Genomic DNA, 18597 nt, shown 5'->3' with positions numbered 1-18597 from the left:
AAATATTTGAAGTAAAATGCCATTTAAAGTAAAGACATCTAAACTTATACAACACTTCTGGGACAGCAGAGTCATAAAAGCAGTTTATAGCTATAACTTGGTGATTAGACAACAAAAAACTGATTAGAATTCTCTAAGATGGCAGAGATCAACTTTAAAACTATTCTCACCCAAAATAATATAGTAATACAGTAATACGAGCATGGCCCTTAAAGTATTTCAGATTCTGGAAAATTTTGGACAAATAAATGTTATTACATATATTGATAGATAATACATGATGGTCCAAAACTTTAACACCTTTGTTTAAAAAGAATATTAACATTAAGTGATCCTTAAAACCATTATAATTAATAGCATAACACGAAGATTATAATATTTTAATAAAATTTTTACATTTCTGGAACAATTTATTCAATTCATACATGATAGAGTAACAAAAGCAAGGAAACTGAGACAGCTTTCCTATTAAATATTCAAGAGTACTTTCCTTTGACTGTTTACTCAGCATATATGTTCTCTTGGTATTCTCTTCTGAATTGTTAACACAAAGTTTTAAAAAATGAAAATTTCATATAAAAATATTTATTTCTTAACAATGGATTTTCAAATTAAATAAGATTGTTTATCAATATTTATTGCATAGAAACAGTTTAAGTACTTTAATATTCAGAAAAACATCAGGAAGTTTTTCAATGACTGGCATATCTTAAAAGTTGGTAATTTAAAGTCTAATTATAATTTTAAAATTACATATTTTGTAGATATAAAAGTTTAAAAAAATACATTTTGATTTAATACAAAAGCCTTCTAAATTTACATTTTCAAACATTACTGTGATTGCTATAACACTGTATATATACTTAGCCAAAATAAGTTAATTTTAAAAAATCAATAACATGTAATACACTAGCAAGACAATTTATTTAGAAACAAATGAGGTAATTATAAAGTCAATGTTATAAATGTACTACTACAAATAAATAATTAAAACAAAGCGGAATATAAAAATGCATAGAACAGGAGCAGATTTATTAAATCTAAGTCACCAGTGCAGAAATCTGGGCATTTAATCCCTTAAGGAGTTAGAGGATTTCAAATTTAAAAGATGACTTTTCACAGGGGACATCATGACTTTCTGTGAATAAAGAAAAGAAAGTCTATTATTTCTATTCAGATGCTTCTAGAATATTTTTGTTCAGGTGTTTTTATGTAATTCCTCCTTTAATTCAAATGTTCTCTCCCTGAAAAAAATATTTTAAGATAATAATTTTGGTCTCATGACATATATACTTTAAAAATACATGTGATTCTACAGTAATCCCTCCCCCATCCTGATATCTATACATATATGCATTTATAAATATGTACATAGTTTCAGGATTATAAAAATATTTAATTTTTATAAGCTTAAATAATTACTGACTGTTAATACAGAATACATTAATACTTGTATAATTTCACTTTTATTTATAAAAAGATTTTCTTATAGCAGCATTTGCATTACAAATGTGACCAAAGGATGTTGCAGTGTACCAGGACCCGTACTGCAAATCAGACTGAGCAGCTGTGATGTTCCTCTAAAAGAACATCTAAAGGCCGGGTGTGGTGGTTCACGCCTGTAATCCCAGCACTTTGGGAGGCCAAGGTGGGCGGATCACCTGAGGAGTTTGAGACTAGCCTGGCCAACATGGTGAAACCCTGTCTTTACTAAAAATACAATAATTAGCTGGGCATGGTGGTGGGCGCCTGTCATCACAGCTACTCAGGAGGCTGTGGCAGGAGAATCACTTGAACTGGGGAGGTGGAGGTTGCAGTGAGCTGAGATCGCACGAGCGCACTCCATCCTGGGTGACAGAGTGAGACTCCGTCTCAAAAAACAGCAAAAAAAGAACATCTGTCTCAGCTACAGAAGAGTGGTTCCCATAAAGCAGAAAAACCTTGAGGGGATAATAACTTATGTGAACCTTCTTAAGTGCATTTGAAAGTTATCTCCATATACTTGGCAAGATTTAGTAAAATAGCCCAAGATGTCCAAGTTTTATTGATCCCCAGAAAAGTTTTCTAGGGAGGTAAGTAAAAATTATATTAATGAATAGTGTTTTTAATTGAATCAGATAAACTTATTAGAAATTAAAGATTTCAAGAGTAATAAAATGAAAACATCACTGTGGGTGGTATAAGAAAAGAAAGCAAAGAAAAACAGATTTGAAACTTTAAGACATTACAAAAAAAAAAAAAAACAGAAAAACCCTCAATCTCAAAAACTCATATTAAGCTTGTTTTTGTTGAGTTCACGTTCCAGATTTCCAATCAAAGTATCAATACTTTCTTGTAGATCTTTGAGATTGTTTTTTCGATCCACTGTAGACTCAATTGTCTGCATTGTCAAATATGTCTGAAATGTACACTCTTTGGACATGGGAATTGGCTGTTCAATCATTACTTCTGGCCCATCCATTTTGCTATAATTTTCTCCAATTTCTCTATCTTCTGAAGGGACATCATCATAATCCACATCATTTAAATTTTCTTTTGTATTTAAAAAGTAGTTTTCCCCACAGCTGCTCCAGTCTCCCGCATAACGATTGCTAAGTGGACTGTCTAATCGGTTTTGCCTTGGCCTAAGTACTCCTGATGAATCAGTACCACTCAAATTTAACATATGAGGTCGTTCTTTCTTCTGCCTCAAATAATTCAGAGAAGACTTCTGCTCTGGGAATAAACTGTCTGTTGATTTTTTGACAGTTAAACGCTGCACTAGAAACAAACAACAATTTTGCTTTAGTGACAGTAATCCAACTGAACTTAAAAAAAAACAGAGTTAAAGATAAGCCATTTAATCATCAACTACAAACATGCATTGAAACACAAACATGCACTCTACCAAAAGAAAGCATTCCATAATTATTTTTGTATTACCAGACATAATCTAGATTAAGGATAGAAGCAGTATAACGTTCCATGGTGCTAATTCATGCTACATCATAACGTCCCCAAACAAATCACATTTCCAATGTCAGTTAATTTTCTGTGCAAGTTTATTATTATCTAGCTATAATTCAAACAATAGCTAAGCTGCTAGCTTCTCCTAAATTAAAAGCTACAGCAAAAAGCAGGCAAGGCATGTTGGTGTACAAACAAAATATAACAAGAAGTTCCTTTATCTGCAAACATCTAAATGAGGCAAACGCATCTAAAGTGATCAGCCTAGTAAGTTCTGACCCTTGTGGGCTTTTCTGCAATTCTATTAGCAGCAGAGTCATAGTTTACTAAGCAGACCAAATTTCACTTTGATAAAATGTGCAAATACTAGATTTGACCACTTGTTACCTGAGTTTGATTATACAGCATTATCTACTATCTTCATTTATTGCCTGGAAATAGTACAGATATTTTATTTTCTCATTCTGATTAGGTATTTAACAATCCCAAATAACATTTTCCATATTAAGACTAGTTTCTTCTGAGAGTATGCATTGTGCTAGCCATATAGATGATTACCATAGAGACACACATTACTTCATTACAAACTAAGGTTTACTCTTGTGTGTTGAACAAAATATTTATCTAAGGTTATTCTGTATATAAAATAGACAATTTAAAATGCTGACACATAGCTATTAAAGACTACCCATAATATCTTTCTCTTTCTGCTTGTTTATTCTCCATTAATAAGTGCCCCTTCATCTCTATTTCCCTTCACTAAGACAAAGCAACATAAATCAGTGATAATACACAAACTTTATACTCTCCAACATATAATGCTTGTTTGCTGTTGTATAAAATAAAACAACTAAAAAACTATAAAAGTATATATATGGTTCTAGTTTTCCACACTTAAAGTGATATTCATAACATTTTTCAGAGATCTCATACTTTTTTAAATTTAGATTTTATTGAAATATTTGATAACTGTACATAGGTATGTTTTTAACATTTCTATTGCATTTTTAAGATGGTTATTATGTATCACTATAGATAGCTAAAATTTCTTGATCTAAAATTTTCTAGAAAATAAAGGTTATTTATTTTAAATTGATCTTTAATGTTAGTATTAAGATGGAATGGTCCATACCATCAACTGATATAAGTGCAGAATGGATATCTGAATTTTCCACTGTGTAATTATTCATATTTTTCCTCCTCTAGCTGCTTATCACCACTATCTCCTTACTTTTTCCCCCTCATTCTTTGTGCTATTCCTGTTCTTTTTAGTGCTTAACTGTCATGCCTGTTGTTTTCACCAACCAATTACAATATTCTGCTAGCCTTGAGGTTATCTGGTCTGATCTAACCATGTATTTTTGCTTTATGTCTTAAACTTGTCCTATTGTGCCTGCATTTTCAGACATTTGCCTACAAAATCCAGATTCATTTTGTTGCCAGTTGCTTACAGTTACTTACCTAAGACCATATTGAAACATTATTTCTGTATATTATCTTGGAAAATATTAAGAAACCAATTAAACTGATATTTTATATCTTTTAGACTAAAAATTTCAATTTCTGAAAAACCAACATCACTGACTTTTTAGACTACTGATGTCGGAGTGGTTTACAACTAAATATATGGTGAAAATGGCTAATTTTAACCTCAAAAGTTCTGGTTTTCCCATCACTGTTGACTACCCACCTTCAAGAGAATAAAATTAAAAATGCAGTCTATAAGGTTGCTGAAAAAGAATTCAAAATATAATAAGTACTAAGAAACTTAATTTTTCCTTATCTTGTTTTCTACCAGTAGATTTGTTTCTAATTACTACTTTGTTATGCTTTTATCTATAATTACCTTATTTAACAAAAATATACTGACTGTCTAGTTAGTGCCAAATACTCTGCTAGGACCTGGGAATATAAAGTTAAAAATAATCCTCGACCTCACCAAACTTAAAATCTAGTAAGAAAGATGAAATAAAAAGAAATAAGAGAAAAATTGATACCTTTTCCAAAAAACTTGCCCCAAATATATTTGTCATAGAAAATGTGGTATAGCGGCCAGGTGTTGTGGCTCATGCCTGTAATCCCAGCACTTTGGGAGGCCGAGGCAGGCAGATCACTTGAAGTCAGGAGTTTGAGATCAGCCTGGCCAATATGGTGAAACCCCATCTCTACTAAAAATACAAAAATTAGCCAGGCGCAGTGGTACATGCCTGTAATCCCAGCCACTCAGGAGGCTAAGGTAGGAGAACTGCTTGAACCTAAGAGGCAGAGGTTGCAGTGAGTCAAGATTGCGCCAGTGCACTCCAACCTGGGCGACAGAGTGAGACTCCACCACCGCCCCCCCCCCAAAAAAAAAAGCACAAAGGAAAGAAAATGTGGTATAGCAAGGATCTAGGAATTATACTCTAAATTGATTTCTCCATCTTTAAAGTGATAGGGGTACCAGCAGTAATTTTCAGTATTCTTAAAACAGAAAATGAATATCTAAAATAAATATTTTAGTGAAAACTCAATAATAAAACAGATTTTAAAAAGGCTGTACTGGTCAACGGGGAAGTGTGTTTCCATTTTGTTCCCCCACCCCTTGCTGATCTGGCTTCTAAGCTGCTTCCAGAGATCCTGAGGGTTCAGTAGAAGACAATCTAAAAGACTATTGGCAGGATGACTTTTACCTTCTAATGCTGATATGCTAGAGTTCTAACTAACTACTTTGAAGATAGGACTTTTCAAATATAAATCTCAAAGCAAATTATCTTCTTGCCCAAAATTAATAAACAAAAAATAACATGAAACAAAACAAAAAGTTTAGAAAATAAATAGGAAGGGGGTAACTCTTTTTAACTCTGGAATTGGAGAATTTCCAAATGGCAAAATAAGATACGCAGAGCAAGGAAAGCTAAAACCTTCTATTGAATGCATGGAGATAGGATAGACATTCGCTGAGTTAATATGCTATCGCCTACTAGTCTTTGCCACATTCTCTATGTCACCATCAACTTTCTCAGGCCCAGTAAGTGCACCTCATCTACTTGATTTCTGCCTTTTCTTGAATTCAACAGCAGGTGATTGACAGGGTAAAACTTTTGCTTCTTCTCATCTTTCTGCCCTGTTCTTTGTCTGAGGAACTACAACTAAAGAAAAATAACAGGTTATAGAAAAAGGAGCAGTTATTTTTAAAACCAACACCACAAATCTTTGGAATAAGGTGCTGTACACTAGGAACAGCTATTTAAGGTTGTCTTTAGAATACAGTGAATTTGAAATCCGAACCTGCTTTTTCTATAACACAAGATACACATTAAGTTTTTTCTCCCAAACCCAAAACTAAGGTGGCTACTATTATAAAATAACATAATGACCTTAACCTCTAGCACAGAATAATTAATAATTAATAATAATGAACTCAGACACTGACAGTAAACTTAATGGTATCTCCAGGAAAGCAAGTTTTCATTTGTGGTAATGACAAGATGGCTTTCTCCCAAACTCTTGGTGTTTATTAGAATTAAAGCTGTTCTAGAAAAAGGAGACACAGTTGACACTCTGAAAGATCCCTTACATTGGGCATCAAATGCTGAAATCAGTTCAATTACCCAGATAATCTTGATTCAGGGTTTTAAAATAGTTAAAATAACATTCTAATTCAGTTAAAACATAAATTAGAATAATTTTTAAGCCTGCATTTAAAAGAAAGTAAAAGCTTTAACTTTCCAAATTTTAACATTGATTTTTTTTTTTTTTTTTGAGACGGAGTCTCACTCTGTCTGCCATCCAGGCTAGAGTGAGGTTGCGTTCTCGGCTCACTGCAACCTCTGCCTCCCGGGTTCATGCGATTCTCTTGCCTCAGCCTCCCACGTAGCTGGGACTACAGGTGCCTACCACCATGCCCCGCTAATTTTTTTGTATTTTTAGTGGAGGCAGGGTTTCACTATGTTGGCCAGGCTGGTCTCAAACTCCTGACCTTGTGATCCACCTGCCTCGGCCTCCCAAAATGCTGGAAAATTTTTATTAACTTAATTTTTAATTCACTTTAACTGATGAAATCAAGCATTCCCTTGTACTTTAATCTTTCTGTCTATACAAATACAACAAAAGAGTAACCGAAGACATTGACTGAGTGCTCACTTTGTGCTAAACATTTTGCTCATTGCCTTAGATGCTTTATCTCAATCTTTACAACAACCCTGAGGCAGGCATTATTTAGAGAGAAGCAAAATGGGAGTTGAAGAGGTTAAAGTTTTTGCCATAGCCCACCCTGCCGGCAAGTGTCACCATCCAGATCTGAACCCAAGCCTGACCCCAGGGCCAGGCATGGTTACTAGTGTGCTCTACACGAAGCACCAAAGTACTTCACACTTGGTCCTGTGCAGTGTGGGGTGAGAGTAGCAGGGGTTACTAAAAGCTAAGAAAATTTTGGAATTTAAATGCAGGGTCCTTTACAGAATGTCTAGTTAAATACGTATTTCTTTTAGCTCTGAAGCCATATCAGAGATAATTAGGAAAACAACTGTCAGTCTTTAGTTAGTGATTGGAATAAGGATTGGATAAGATGGAAAGGTCAAAGATAATTCCCAATTCAAGCTGAGATAATTTGACTAATGACCATGAATGCAGTTAAAGACGTAAAGAAGAACTGATTTAAGGAGAAAAATGAATTCTGCTTTATACCAGTTGAACTAAAAATGAGAAAAGTAAATAAATTAGTGTTTATTGAGTCTCTATTATGTGTCAAGAGCTATGCTGAGCACTTTACATATACAATTTTTTAAAATCCTAATATAAAATCTATAAACATATTATTAAATCCATATGACAAAAGATGATACAAGGCTCTGAGATGTTAAGAAACCAGCCCAAGGTCAGATTGCTAATAAGTGGCACAACCAGGATTTAAATCTAGATCTGACCAAATCTAAAATGTGCACATTAATCTACATGCCTACGATGTCATCAGCAAAGGCAGAAAATATTTAAATGAAAAAAAATCTAAAGGGCAGGCATCAAATCACATTTTGAAAAAGCAAAATCTAGAAGAGTTTCTTCAATCATATATGAGCATATTTAATGATTAGTTAATTCAAATACCCTATCATTGAAAGTGAAAAATATTTCCATAGAATCATTTACCTGGCCAGAGTTGGAGTAAGTAATGAAGAACTTCAATGTGTTTTTTAAAATCCAAAGCACTTGCAAGTTCTTCTGAATCAGTAAAGACTCTGTTGTTATGTGATGAAGGCTCTTGCTTCTGACTTAATAACACTGGTCCAAAGCACACAGCCAAATTCTGGCATGTCATCTTATTCACTTCATGATAGGAAGCCACCAATTTCAAATGATCCAACAACATCTTTAGGGTTGCCTAAATTAAATTAAATTTCAATTAATATAGTCCTAAAGGGGCAAATTCAAGGACACAATTTATAGCAGAAAATACAGATGAACATCTTGTCACTTTTAAGAAGATTTTTTTCAAAGATTTGCTTATAAATTGGATGTTTGGAACCTACAACATAGTTTCTAATAGAAACATTATATGGGGCCTAAATTATGTTCCAGCCGGGCGCAGTGGCTCATGCCTGTAATCCCAGCACTTTGGTGGGCCGAGGCAGGAGGATCACCTGAGGTCAGGAGTTCAAGACCAGCCTGGCCAACATGGTGAAACCCCATGTCTACGAAAATACAAAAATTAGCCGGGCATGATGGTGGTTGCCTATGATCCCAGCTACTCGGGAGGCTGAGCTGGGAGAATCACTTGAACCCGGGAGATGGTGGTTGCAGTGAGCCAAGACTATACTCCTGCACTCCAGCCTGAGTGGCTGAACGAGACTCTGTCAAAAAAAAAAAAAAAAAAAAAAAAAACACAATTATGTTCCAACAACACAATCCACTAAATGGTTAAAATATACATTCTTTATAAAATACTTATGAATGCACTCCAGATTTCAGCTGGAATCCCTGGGAAAATACATCCATTAACTCTGTCTCTTCTAACATGGCAACAGCAAAGGCTCTGATGCAAAGGGGATTAGGGTAAGAATGTTCATTTTTAAGTACAGGTAAGTCCTGTAGTTGTAACTTGTAATCACTATCATGCTTAAATCTAGGAAGCTAACCATTCCAGAACATGGCCAGGTTCTATAATGATTTGGATTATGAAAGACATTTTTAAAAGGCCAATATGCTTCTTAACTTATATATATATATATATATATATATTTTTTTTAAGTAAATAAACCTTAAGAAGAATAGTACAGTCAGAAATGAAAGAAAAAAAATTGCTGAAAATATTTTTTAATCCTTAAAGAAACTAGTAAGAGTAATTGACTCAAAAAGTAGAATGGTTATTTAGGTTTCAACAATTATGGAAAGAAATGATGTTTTTTGAGGTAGTAGCATATGATCAATCATTTAACAAAATAAGTAATTTTTTCTTCAAAATTGTATTGAAGACATTGATGCCAATTAAAAACTTTAATTTTTTTTTTTTTTTTGAGACAGAGTCTCACTCTGTTGCCCAGGCTGGAGTACAGTGGCATGATCACAGCTCACTGCAGCACCGACCTTCCCTGCTTAAGCAATCTTCCCACCTCAGCCTCCCAAGTAGCTCAGGCTACAGGCATGCGACACCATACCCATTAATTTTTTAAAAATTTTTGTAGGTCAGGCATGTGGCTCACGCCTGTAATCCCAGCACTTTGGGAGGCCGAGGCGGGTGAATCATCTGAGGTCACAAGTTCGAGACCAGCCTGGTCAACATGATGAAACCCCGACTGTACTGAAAATACAAAAAAAATAGGTGGGTGTGGTGGCACACACCTGTAATCCCAGCTACTCACGAAGCTGAGGCAGGAGGATCACTTGTTCCGGGAGGCAGAGGTTTCAGTGAGCCAAGATTATGCCACTGCACTGCAGCCTGGACGACACAGCAAGAGTCTGTCTCAAAAAAAACTTTTTTTTTTTTTTTTTTTTTTTTTTTTGTGTAGAGACAGGGTCTTACTTTGTTGTCTAAGCTGGTAAAAAAATCTTATTTAAAGAAAAATCAAAATAACATTATTTCTGGAGCCAAAAGTAACAAATGGATTTGCTGGTCAGAAGGTCATTTAGTAGCTGTGGCAAGAACAAGTCCAGAGAGATGAGGTAGGAAGCCATATTGCAATGTTCTGAGTAGTAAAACGAGTGGTGATGAAACAATAACAGCCGGAATAAACAGCCTTTCAATGTTTGGCTGTGAAGGGAAGGAATGAAGAGAGAATGAAAGCTAGAGAAGAATATGGCATTTTAAATCAAAACAAGTTAAATATATGAATATTTCCTTTTTTAATTCATAATTATTTCCTAACACAACTCCATATACGTTGGCCTCTTAAGGGTATTTCCAGCAATAATTGTGATCATACACACACACAGACACAAACAACACACTACACCTGGTTAAATATATGTTCAATCTCAGTAGCAAGCAAAGGAATGCAAATTTTTTTTGTCTACTAAATAAGATGGACCAAAAAATGTAATTGTCATGTTCCTTTTGAAAATTAGTCTGGCGGGGCGTGGTGGCTCATGCCTATAATCCCAGTACTTTGGGAGGTCAAGGCAGGTGGATTGCTTGAGCTCAAGAGTTCGAGACTAGCCTGGGCAACACGATGAAACCCAGTCTCTACAAAACATACAAAAAAAATTAGTTGAGGGTGACGGCACACGCCCATAGTCCCAGCTACTTGGGGGGCTGAGGCAGGAGGATCACATGAGCAGGGAAGGTTGAGGCTGCAGTGAGCTGCATTTGCACCACCACACTCCAGCCTGAGAGACAAAGTGAGACTTTGTCTCAAAAACAAAAACAAAAAAAAAAAAACAGAAAAAAAAAAAAAGACGAAGAAAGAAAATTAGTATGAAAACATATAAGGGCCTTAAAATGTTTATATTACTTAAATAAGCAATTCCACTTCTGAGATTCTATTCTAAATAATTCTAAACTAAAATAAATCTGTGTACAAATATTTACAAATCACTCAAAATCTAAATATTTAAAAGAGAATACTGATAAAGTATGTTGTCAAGTCCACTCAATGGTGTATCATACAGTTATTGACTGATTGACTGATTGATTGATTGAGACAAGGTCTGGCTCTATCGCCCAGGCTGGAGTGCAGTGGCATAATCTTGGCTCACTGTAGCCCTCCCTGAGCTCAAGCCATCCTTCCACCTCAGCCTCCCAAGTAGCTGGGACCACAGGCACATGCCACTGTGCCCAGCTAATTTTTGTAACTTTTGTAGAGACAGGGTTTCACCATACAGCCCAGGCTTACTCAGTCTTTTTAGAAAGGATGGTAATAGCATGGGCCTTAGGGTCAGAAAGACTTGAATTCATGTGATAGACTATAATATTCACAAAAGCTATGTAACTTTCGGCAAGTGATTTAAATTATCTTAACACTCACTTCTTCACTTAGAAGTGGCACTTATAATTTTACCTACTGCTGGGCATGGTGGCTCATGCCTGTAATCCCAGCATTTTGAGAGGCCAAGGCGGGCAGATCACCTGAGGTTAGGAGTTTGAGACCAGCCTGGCCAATATGGTGAAACCCCGTCTCTACTAAAAATACAAAAATAAGTCGGGCATGGTGGTGCCCACCTGTAGTCCCAGCTACTCAGGAGGCTGAGGTAGGAGAATCGCTTGAACCTGTAAAGGTGGAGGTTGCAGGAGCCAAGATCACACCACTTCACTCCAGCCTGGGCAACAGAGTGAGACTCCATCTTCAAAAAAAAATTTTTTTTTTTTTACCTAGTGTTAGGAAACCAGTATCTCTACTTTTTCCACCCACCCCCTTAAACTTCACCCCACCCTTCTGCTTCTGCACTCTTTAGCTGTTCCCTTCCCCTAATCCAAAGGAGGAGTAATTGTTAATTCAACTGGATAGAGCATAGGACATTCAGGGGACTACAGTAAACTTGCAAATAAAGTTACTGGACTTACAGTTTCTACCCACTAATTCTTGCTCTTTCTGCCCCAACATGATTAAAAAAAAAAAAAAAAAAAAGAGTAGGCAAATTTGGCCTCATCTAGATAAGCCCAGTCATATCTTTCTCCTATTTTCTCTTATATTCTAAGGAACAACAGATAAAGTTAGGCTAACGCTGGTTCTGAAGACCTACCTATCCTTCTCTCTCTCTCCTACAGGCATACCTGAGGATGCTGGTCTGAAGATTTTGGAGAGGGGGGCAAATGGAAAGGATAAGGAGGAAAAAAACAGGGGGCGGGGGGTGTTGTTTGTCTTAAAGTTAAGCCATATATACCAAAATAGTTATCATATCTAAAAAAATACTAAAAGGAGACACACCAAAATGTTAATTATAGCTGCCTCTGGATATTGATGATTGCAATTTTACATTCTTCTTTTCTGTATCTTTTCAATATTACTATAATGAACAAATATTGTAATAATATTTTAACAATACAATTAAAAACACTTTAGTGAGTATTTATTCATGCTTAGGCTAAAATCACATACAGAAAAGATAAAATTGTTTTCTAGATTTATTCTGTTTAAGAAGCTTTTACGGACTTAGGCTGTTTAAAGGCAGTAATGGCAGAGCTTTTAAATACATGAGTGCCACAAATGTTAAATATCTAAAATTATCTGTAGCTCTGGAGCTAGGTATATAGTTCATTAACTGGCTTTCAGGAAAAATGTATACCTATAATGCTTACCTTCTCAATCTCAGGCAGACAATCCAGCAGGTCAACAGTGTACTTAGAGTCACTTGGGTCATTCTCACAACCATTTGATGACATTTTCAAAGGACTTTTTGCCATTGCACCTAATACAGCCTCATAAAGTTGCTTTGTTATCAGAGGAGAAGGGAGTTCTCTTAAATAATCCTTAAGAACACCTTTAGAAAACAAACAAACCGCAGACAGTTGGTGATTGGACTGTAGAGTGAAATAAAGAACTATGGTCAATTTTTTAAATTTAAGTATTATAGCCAACTTTCAATATTTTGAAAACAATAAAAGCAATAACATAAAAAGAATTATAATAAAATACTAGCATTTTATATTCTTTTAAGTTGCCTTGGTAATTGACTTGTTTTGAAAGAATGCTAAAAATGTACACACATAATTTTCAGTTACCATACATGTTAGGTTTGTTAATCATAAAGTAAGCTATTCTTGATACATACACCCTTATTGATTCTGCCCCCCTATAAAAAGCTTCTCTAAATGCATGTGAAACAGAAATTAAGAAAGCAAGGCATATTTATGTTAATTATAAATCATTCCAATTATGCAAATTTTGAGTTTCTAGACTTTAAATTGATAATAAAAGAGTACCAATTGTCCAAAACCCTTGAAAATAAATACATTTCCTCTTTAACAGTGGAGGAGTGTCTTAAACAGATATACTGGATAGCCGGATAATCTCTAATGCTACACTATCATATGGAAGAAAAAATCATTCCTAAAACCAAACAAATAAAACCAAAAGCTAAGAACAGAAAACATCAGACTTGTCAGTATAATGGAAATGAGGAAGGTCAATTGCAAACATTCCACATGTAGTTTCGAACTAAGAGATATTACTTACAGTAGAGGAAACTGGAAAGAATAGTGGTTGTTATATATAAGCAAGGTACGTAAGATACTAACTAAAGGTTGGCATGTGATCACACGGGAAAACAGGAGATCTTCCTAACACCAAAAACCTAAATATATACAACATTGATTCAGAACATGCTCTCAGCCTAGCTTAGTTTGAACTTAAACATGATTCTATAGGAAGCTTCACATCTGATTTTTTTTTTTTTAATTGGTACAGGGTCTCACTCAATCACCTAGGCTGGAGTACACTGGTAACCTCAAACTCCTAGGCTCAAGCAATCCTCCCACCTCAGCCTCTTAAGTAGCTAGGACTACAGGTAGTTGCCACCACACCTGGCTAATTTTCTTATTTTTTGTAGATCAGGGTCTCACTATACTTCCCAGGTTAGTCTTGAATTGCTGGCCTCAAGTGATCTTCCCACCTTATTCTCCCAGAGTACTTGGCATGAGCCACTGTGCCTGGCCCTAAGTTTTAAATATTTAATAGTAACATGATTCATTAGTTTCTTATGCATCCTTCTAATGTTTATGCAAATATACATATGATTTGTCTCCCTCATTGAGGGTTGAGTATCCTTAGTTTAAAAATCCAAAATGCCCTCAAATCCAAAACTTTTAAAATGCCAACATGATGCTCAAAGGAATGCTCATTACAGCATTCTGGATTTTTGATTTTTGGATTAGGGATGCTAAACTGGTAAGTATAATGCAAATATTCCAAAACCCAAAGAAATCAGAAATAAGAAATCTGTATATGCTATTTTGTTTCTTGCTTTTTCATTTAACATCATATCCTTGAGATCTTTTCAGGCCATAGAGAGCTTCCTTAATCATTTTTATAGCCACATTACAGTAGTTCAATGTAAGGATGTCCCATAGTCTTATCTATTCAGTCTCTTACAGATGGATACTAGAATTGTTTCTTATCCTTTGTTTTTCCAAAACATGCTACAATTAATAACCTTGCACATAGTCGCTCTGTATATATGCAGGTATGTCTGTAGGATACATTATTAAAACAGGACTGCTAAGCAAAAAATGCATTTGCAATTCTGAAGAAAAAGGAGGAATAAGAATGTTTCTTTTCTAGGCTTGGAACTTGAGCATCTAGGTGGATACTAGCGACATTACTTCAAATAGAGAACACAAGAGGAAAATCATGTTTTAGGGGGTAAAGAGAAGAGTTTCATTTTGAACATATGGAACTTAAGCTGTCTATGGGACATTCAAGGCTGCTGGATATAAAAATCAGAGATGAAAGAGATGACTTTAGACACAGATTTAAGAATGATCAACTTAAAGATAACTGGATTTTGGGAATGATTATCAGGGAGGCATACAGAGTGATTAAGAGAAGGCTTAGAAAATAACCTGAAGAACATTAACTTTCCAGGGGTCATCAGGAAAGAGGATCTTCCAATGGTGACTAAGGAAGAATGGCAAAAGATGTATGTATGGTGAGAGGAGGTGGGGATGGGGCGAGAGGAGAGTGGCAAAAGTGATGCCAAGGAAGTCGAGGAAAAATGTTTCAAGAAAGAGTCTATGATATCTAATGATACCCAAAGAACAGTTAGGTTAGAAAAGAATAGTGTTAAATATTGCAGAGAACAGTGTTTTTCAAAATTGGCTGCACACTGAGGCTTTTTAAAAAAAAATCAGATTCTGGAGCCCCATGCCAGCCCTACTAAATCATAATCCACAGAGGTCAGAGCTCCCGTCCCTGTATTTTTAACAAATTCCTCTCATGTTTAGGCAATGGGGTTTTGTAATCAGGCATAGAAAATAATGATCCAGAGACAATTTAAGAACCCAAAAATGTTCACCAGAAAAGGAAGTCAGCAACCTTGGCAAGCACAGTTTCAGGAAAATAAAGGACACTGAAGTTAGGTTGCAGCTGGTTAGGAAGTAAATGGCATTAAAGAAATAGACAAAGAAATGCACACAACCTGTTCAAGAAATCTGGCTTTGAGAAAAGATGATAACCATAGAGGAGAGGGGAGGGCAGGGGAGAAACAAGATCAAAGTGGAGATTTTTCTTTAAAGACAGGAGACACTTAAACATTTCAATGCTAATGTAAAGGAGATAGTAAAAAGATTTTCAAGGTTCAGGAGTGAGTAAATATAATCGATTGAGCAAAGTCCCTAAGAAGAAAGAAGAAACTTCTGAGAACACATAAAGGAATTAGAATTTGTCCAAGATGTAAGGAAGGTCATTGCTCTATTATTACAGAAAAGAAGTGGAAAGAATGTATGCCAAAGAAGGCACATTGATAGGCTAGGTCACAAGAAGTAGAGCAAGTTCCCATCTGATGGCTTCTGTTTTTCTGTGAAGTTAGGAGGCAGGGTCGTCTGCTAAGAGTGACATGGGTGAAATGAGGTTTGAGGGGAGTGAGAAGATATTAAATAGACACTCCAGAGAATGAGACAGAGAGCTGATAAGAAAACATACAATTATTATTAGGCACCATTCAGAGCCTTCTAATGACTTTGAAGTACATGGATTAATACTGGTACCAAACAATATTGATTTTTTTTTCTCGTTGCAATCAGTAACCCACATACAGAGTAGAAAGGCAGACCAGTGTTTCTACACAAGATGGAGCAATAGGGACTAGATTTACCTTCCTGCTTGCAACAACTGAAAATGCCAGACAAAATATCTGACAAAACTATGTCCAAGACATTGGACATCAGGCAAAGAACAAAGATCCCTGAGAGATGGGAACCAAATGAAGTGTGCCCACAACAACCACAGCTTACTACCTGGAGAGACTTTCCAGGTCGCAGTAAGGAAATGAAAACCCAGGTAAAGCTCGACAGTTGAAGGGGAGTTAGAAATTCAAGGAGGCTAAAGCTGCTAGACCTTGCAGGACAGAGCACTTGAGAGTAGAGGGCTGCCTAGAGACGACTCTGGAAATCAGCAGAGTCCCACGTGTTCATCTGAGTACTAACCAGCACACGCAGGTGGGGCAATTCCCCAAGGCTGGAGAAAGAACCAGCCAAACAGATCAGAAAGAACAATTCTAGGAGTTTTCATGGTGTGGGCAATCACTCTTGTTCCAAGCAGCCAGAGAGGAAAACTTCGTAATTCATGGGATTTGGGTACAGCACTATGTTGAATTGTGGCCCCCACCACTGACCAAAAAAAAAACATGTTGGAGTCTGAATTCCTAGTGCCTCAGAATATGACCTTATTTGGAAAGAGTCTTTGCAGAGGTAATCAAGTTAAACGAGGTCATTAGGGTGGGCCTTACTCCAATATGACATGTCCTTATAAAATGAGGGACACAGAAAAAGACACACAGAGAGAGTAGATGATATGAAGAAACATAGGGAAAATGCCATGTGAAGATGGAGTATTGGAGTCATGCATTTACAGGCAAAGAAAGGGCTGTCAAAGGTTGCCAGCAAACCACCAGAACTAGGAAGATGCAAGGAAGGATTCCCCTGCAGGTATCAAGGGGAGCAGGGCCCTGCTAACGCTTTGATTCTGAACTTCCAGCTTCTAGAACTGTGAGAAAAGACATTTCTGTTGTTTCAGCCACCAAGTTGGTGGTACTTTGTTATGGCAGCCATAGAAAACTAATATAAGTACACAGTATATAGAAGAGTTTTGCTTCAGTAGAGAATCAAAGAGATAGACAAAGAAGAGCCTTATTTAAAAGCAGTTGACATTCTGCCTAATAAAGCTTAAAAGACTAAAAACTCTGCAAGTAACGTACTTGCATACCAAACCACAGCTATAAATACAGAAATGCAGAAATATCCAGCACCCAAGAAGGTAAAATTTACATTTGATGTCCAGTAAAAAATTACGAGGCATATAAAGGAGGAGGCAAATATAACCTATGAGGAGTCAAATCAATTTAAACCAACTCAGAAAAGACATACACAATAGAATCAGTAGAAAAGGACACGAAAACACTTATTATAATTGTATTTCATATGTTCAAGAAACTAGAATGAAGACTGAACATATTAAGTAGAGACATGGAAAATACTGAAAAAACAAACCCATATCAAACTTATAGTAGTGAAAACTAGGTTGTCTGAAACTAAAAATGCAATGAATGAAATTAATATCAGAAGACAAGGCTAATATAACTTGAAGATAGAGCAATAGAAACAATGTAAAATGAAACAACGTGGGGGAAAAGCTGGAAAAAAAATACACTATCAGTGAGCTGTAACATAACGTAAAGTGGCCTAATACATGCTTAATTGTAATCTTCAAAGGCAAAGTAGTGGCATTGGGTAGGTGGGGTGGAAACAAAAACAGTTTGAAGAAAAAATAGAGAAAAACCACAATTATAGTTGAAGATTTCAATACTCCTCTCAGCGAGTAGAAAGAAAACAAAGATGTAGAAGACTGGGACATTATTAATTAACTTGACTTTATTGATAGTTACAGCACAGTCCGTCCAAAAACACCAGAATACACATTCTTTTCAAGAGCTCAAATGGAATATTTACCACCAAAAACCATATTCTGGGCTTCAGAATAAGCCTAAATAAATACAAACGCATTTAGGACCTATGAACCAGAAGACCGAATATGCACGTATACAAACATGAGAATCATTCTCTCACATATAAAACTTATACAGATAGTAAAGATACAGTTGATTCCGTAGATTTGAATGTTGAATCACTGACATTTCCTGAAGGTAGAGCTACAAATTACTTTTTTAAATCCACTAACCTACCCCGCACCTTACCTCACTTACTCTTTCTGGCCTTATCACCTACTTTAGTCATACCCTATACATGTTACTCAGACCAAATGGCTCTCATAAACAATCTCAGTATATGTGGGTTGCTAAGTCTATGACCATTCCTCAACATTTAGCATTCCTTGGTGCTTGCACAGTTTTGACATCTATATGCAATCTAGGTAAAGGAAAATGGAAACAATTTGTAAGTTAATGTTCCAAAGGTCAGACAACATATAATACGTATGGTAGGAAAATGTATAGTATGTACAAAAAAGAAAAATATTAATTTTTTCAAGATCATTTAGTTATATTCTGATAAAGTTTTCCCTAAACGGCAAA

General features: G+C 35.7%; 1 protein-coding gene across 4 annotated transcripts in view; it reads right to left on the bottom strand.

Annotated features, from left to right (window-relative positions):
* Positions 1-350: 350 nt before the first annotated feature.
* The window catches only part of SYDE2 (synapse defective Rho GTPase homolog 2), a 42730-nt gene continuing 24483 nt past the window's right edge, over positions 351-18597 (bottom strand). For 2 of the 4 annotated variants that reach the window (XM_007978104.3, XM_007978105.3), the window contains 3 exons: positions 12653-12834; positions 8071-8302; positions 351-2760 (listed from right to left, as the gene is read on the bottom strand). In XM_007978104.3, coding sequence (XP_007976295.3) covers positions 2261-2760; positions 8071-8302; positions 12653-12834 — 914 coding nt within the window. In that variant the 3' untranslated portion in view covers positions 351-2260. Of the gene's footprint in view, positions 2761-3333; positions 3378-8070; positions 8303-12652; positions 12835-18597 lie in introns of all 4 variants that reach the window. The other 2 variants (XM_007978106.3, XM_073007153.1) reach the window with 2 other exon arrangements.

This window comes from Chlorocebus sabaeus, chromosome 20, assembly GCF_047675955.1.
Source record: "Chlorocebus sabaeus isolate Y175 chromosome 20, mChlSab1.0.hap1, whole genome shotgun sequence".
Classification (NCBI taxonomy): Eukaryota; Metazoa; Chordata; class Mammalia; order Primates; family Cercopithecidae; genus Chlorocebus; species Chlorocebus sabaeus.
This window is presented reverse-complemented; position numbering and strand designations above follow the sequence as displayed.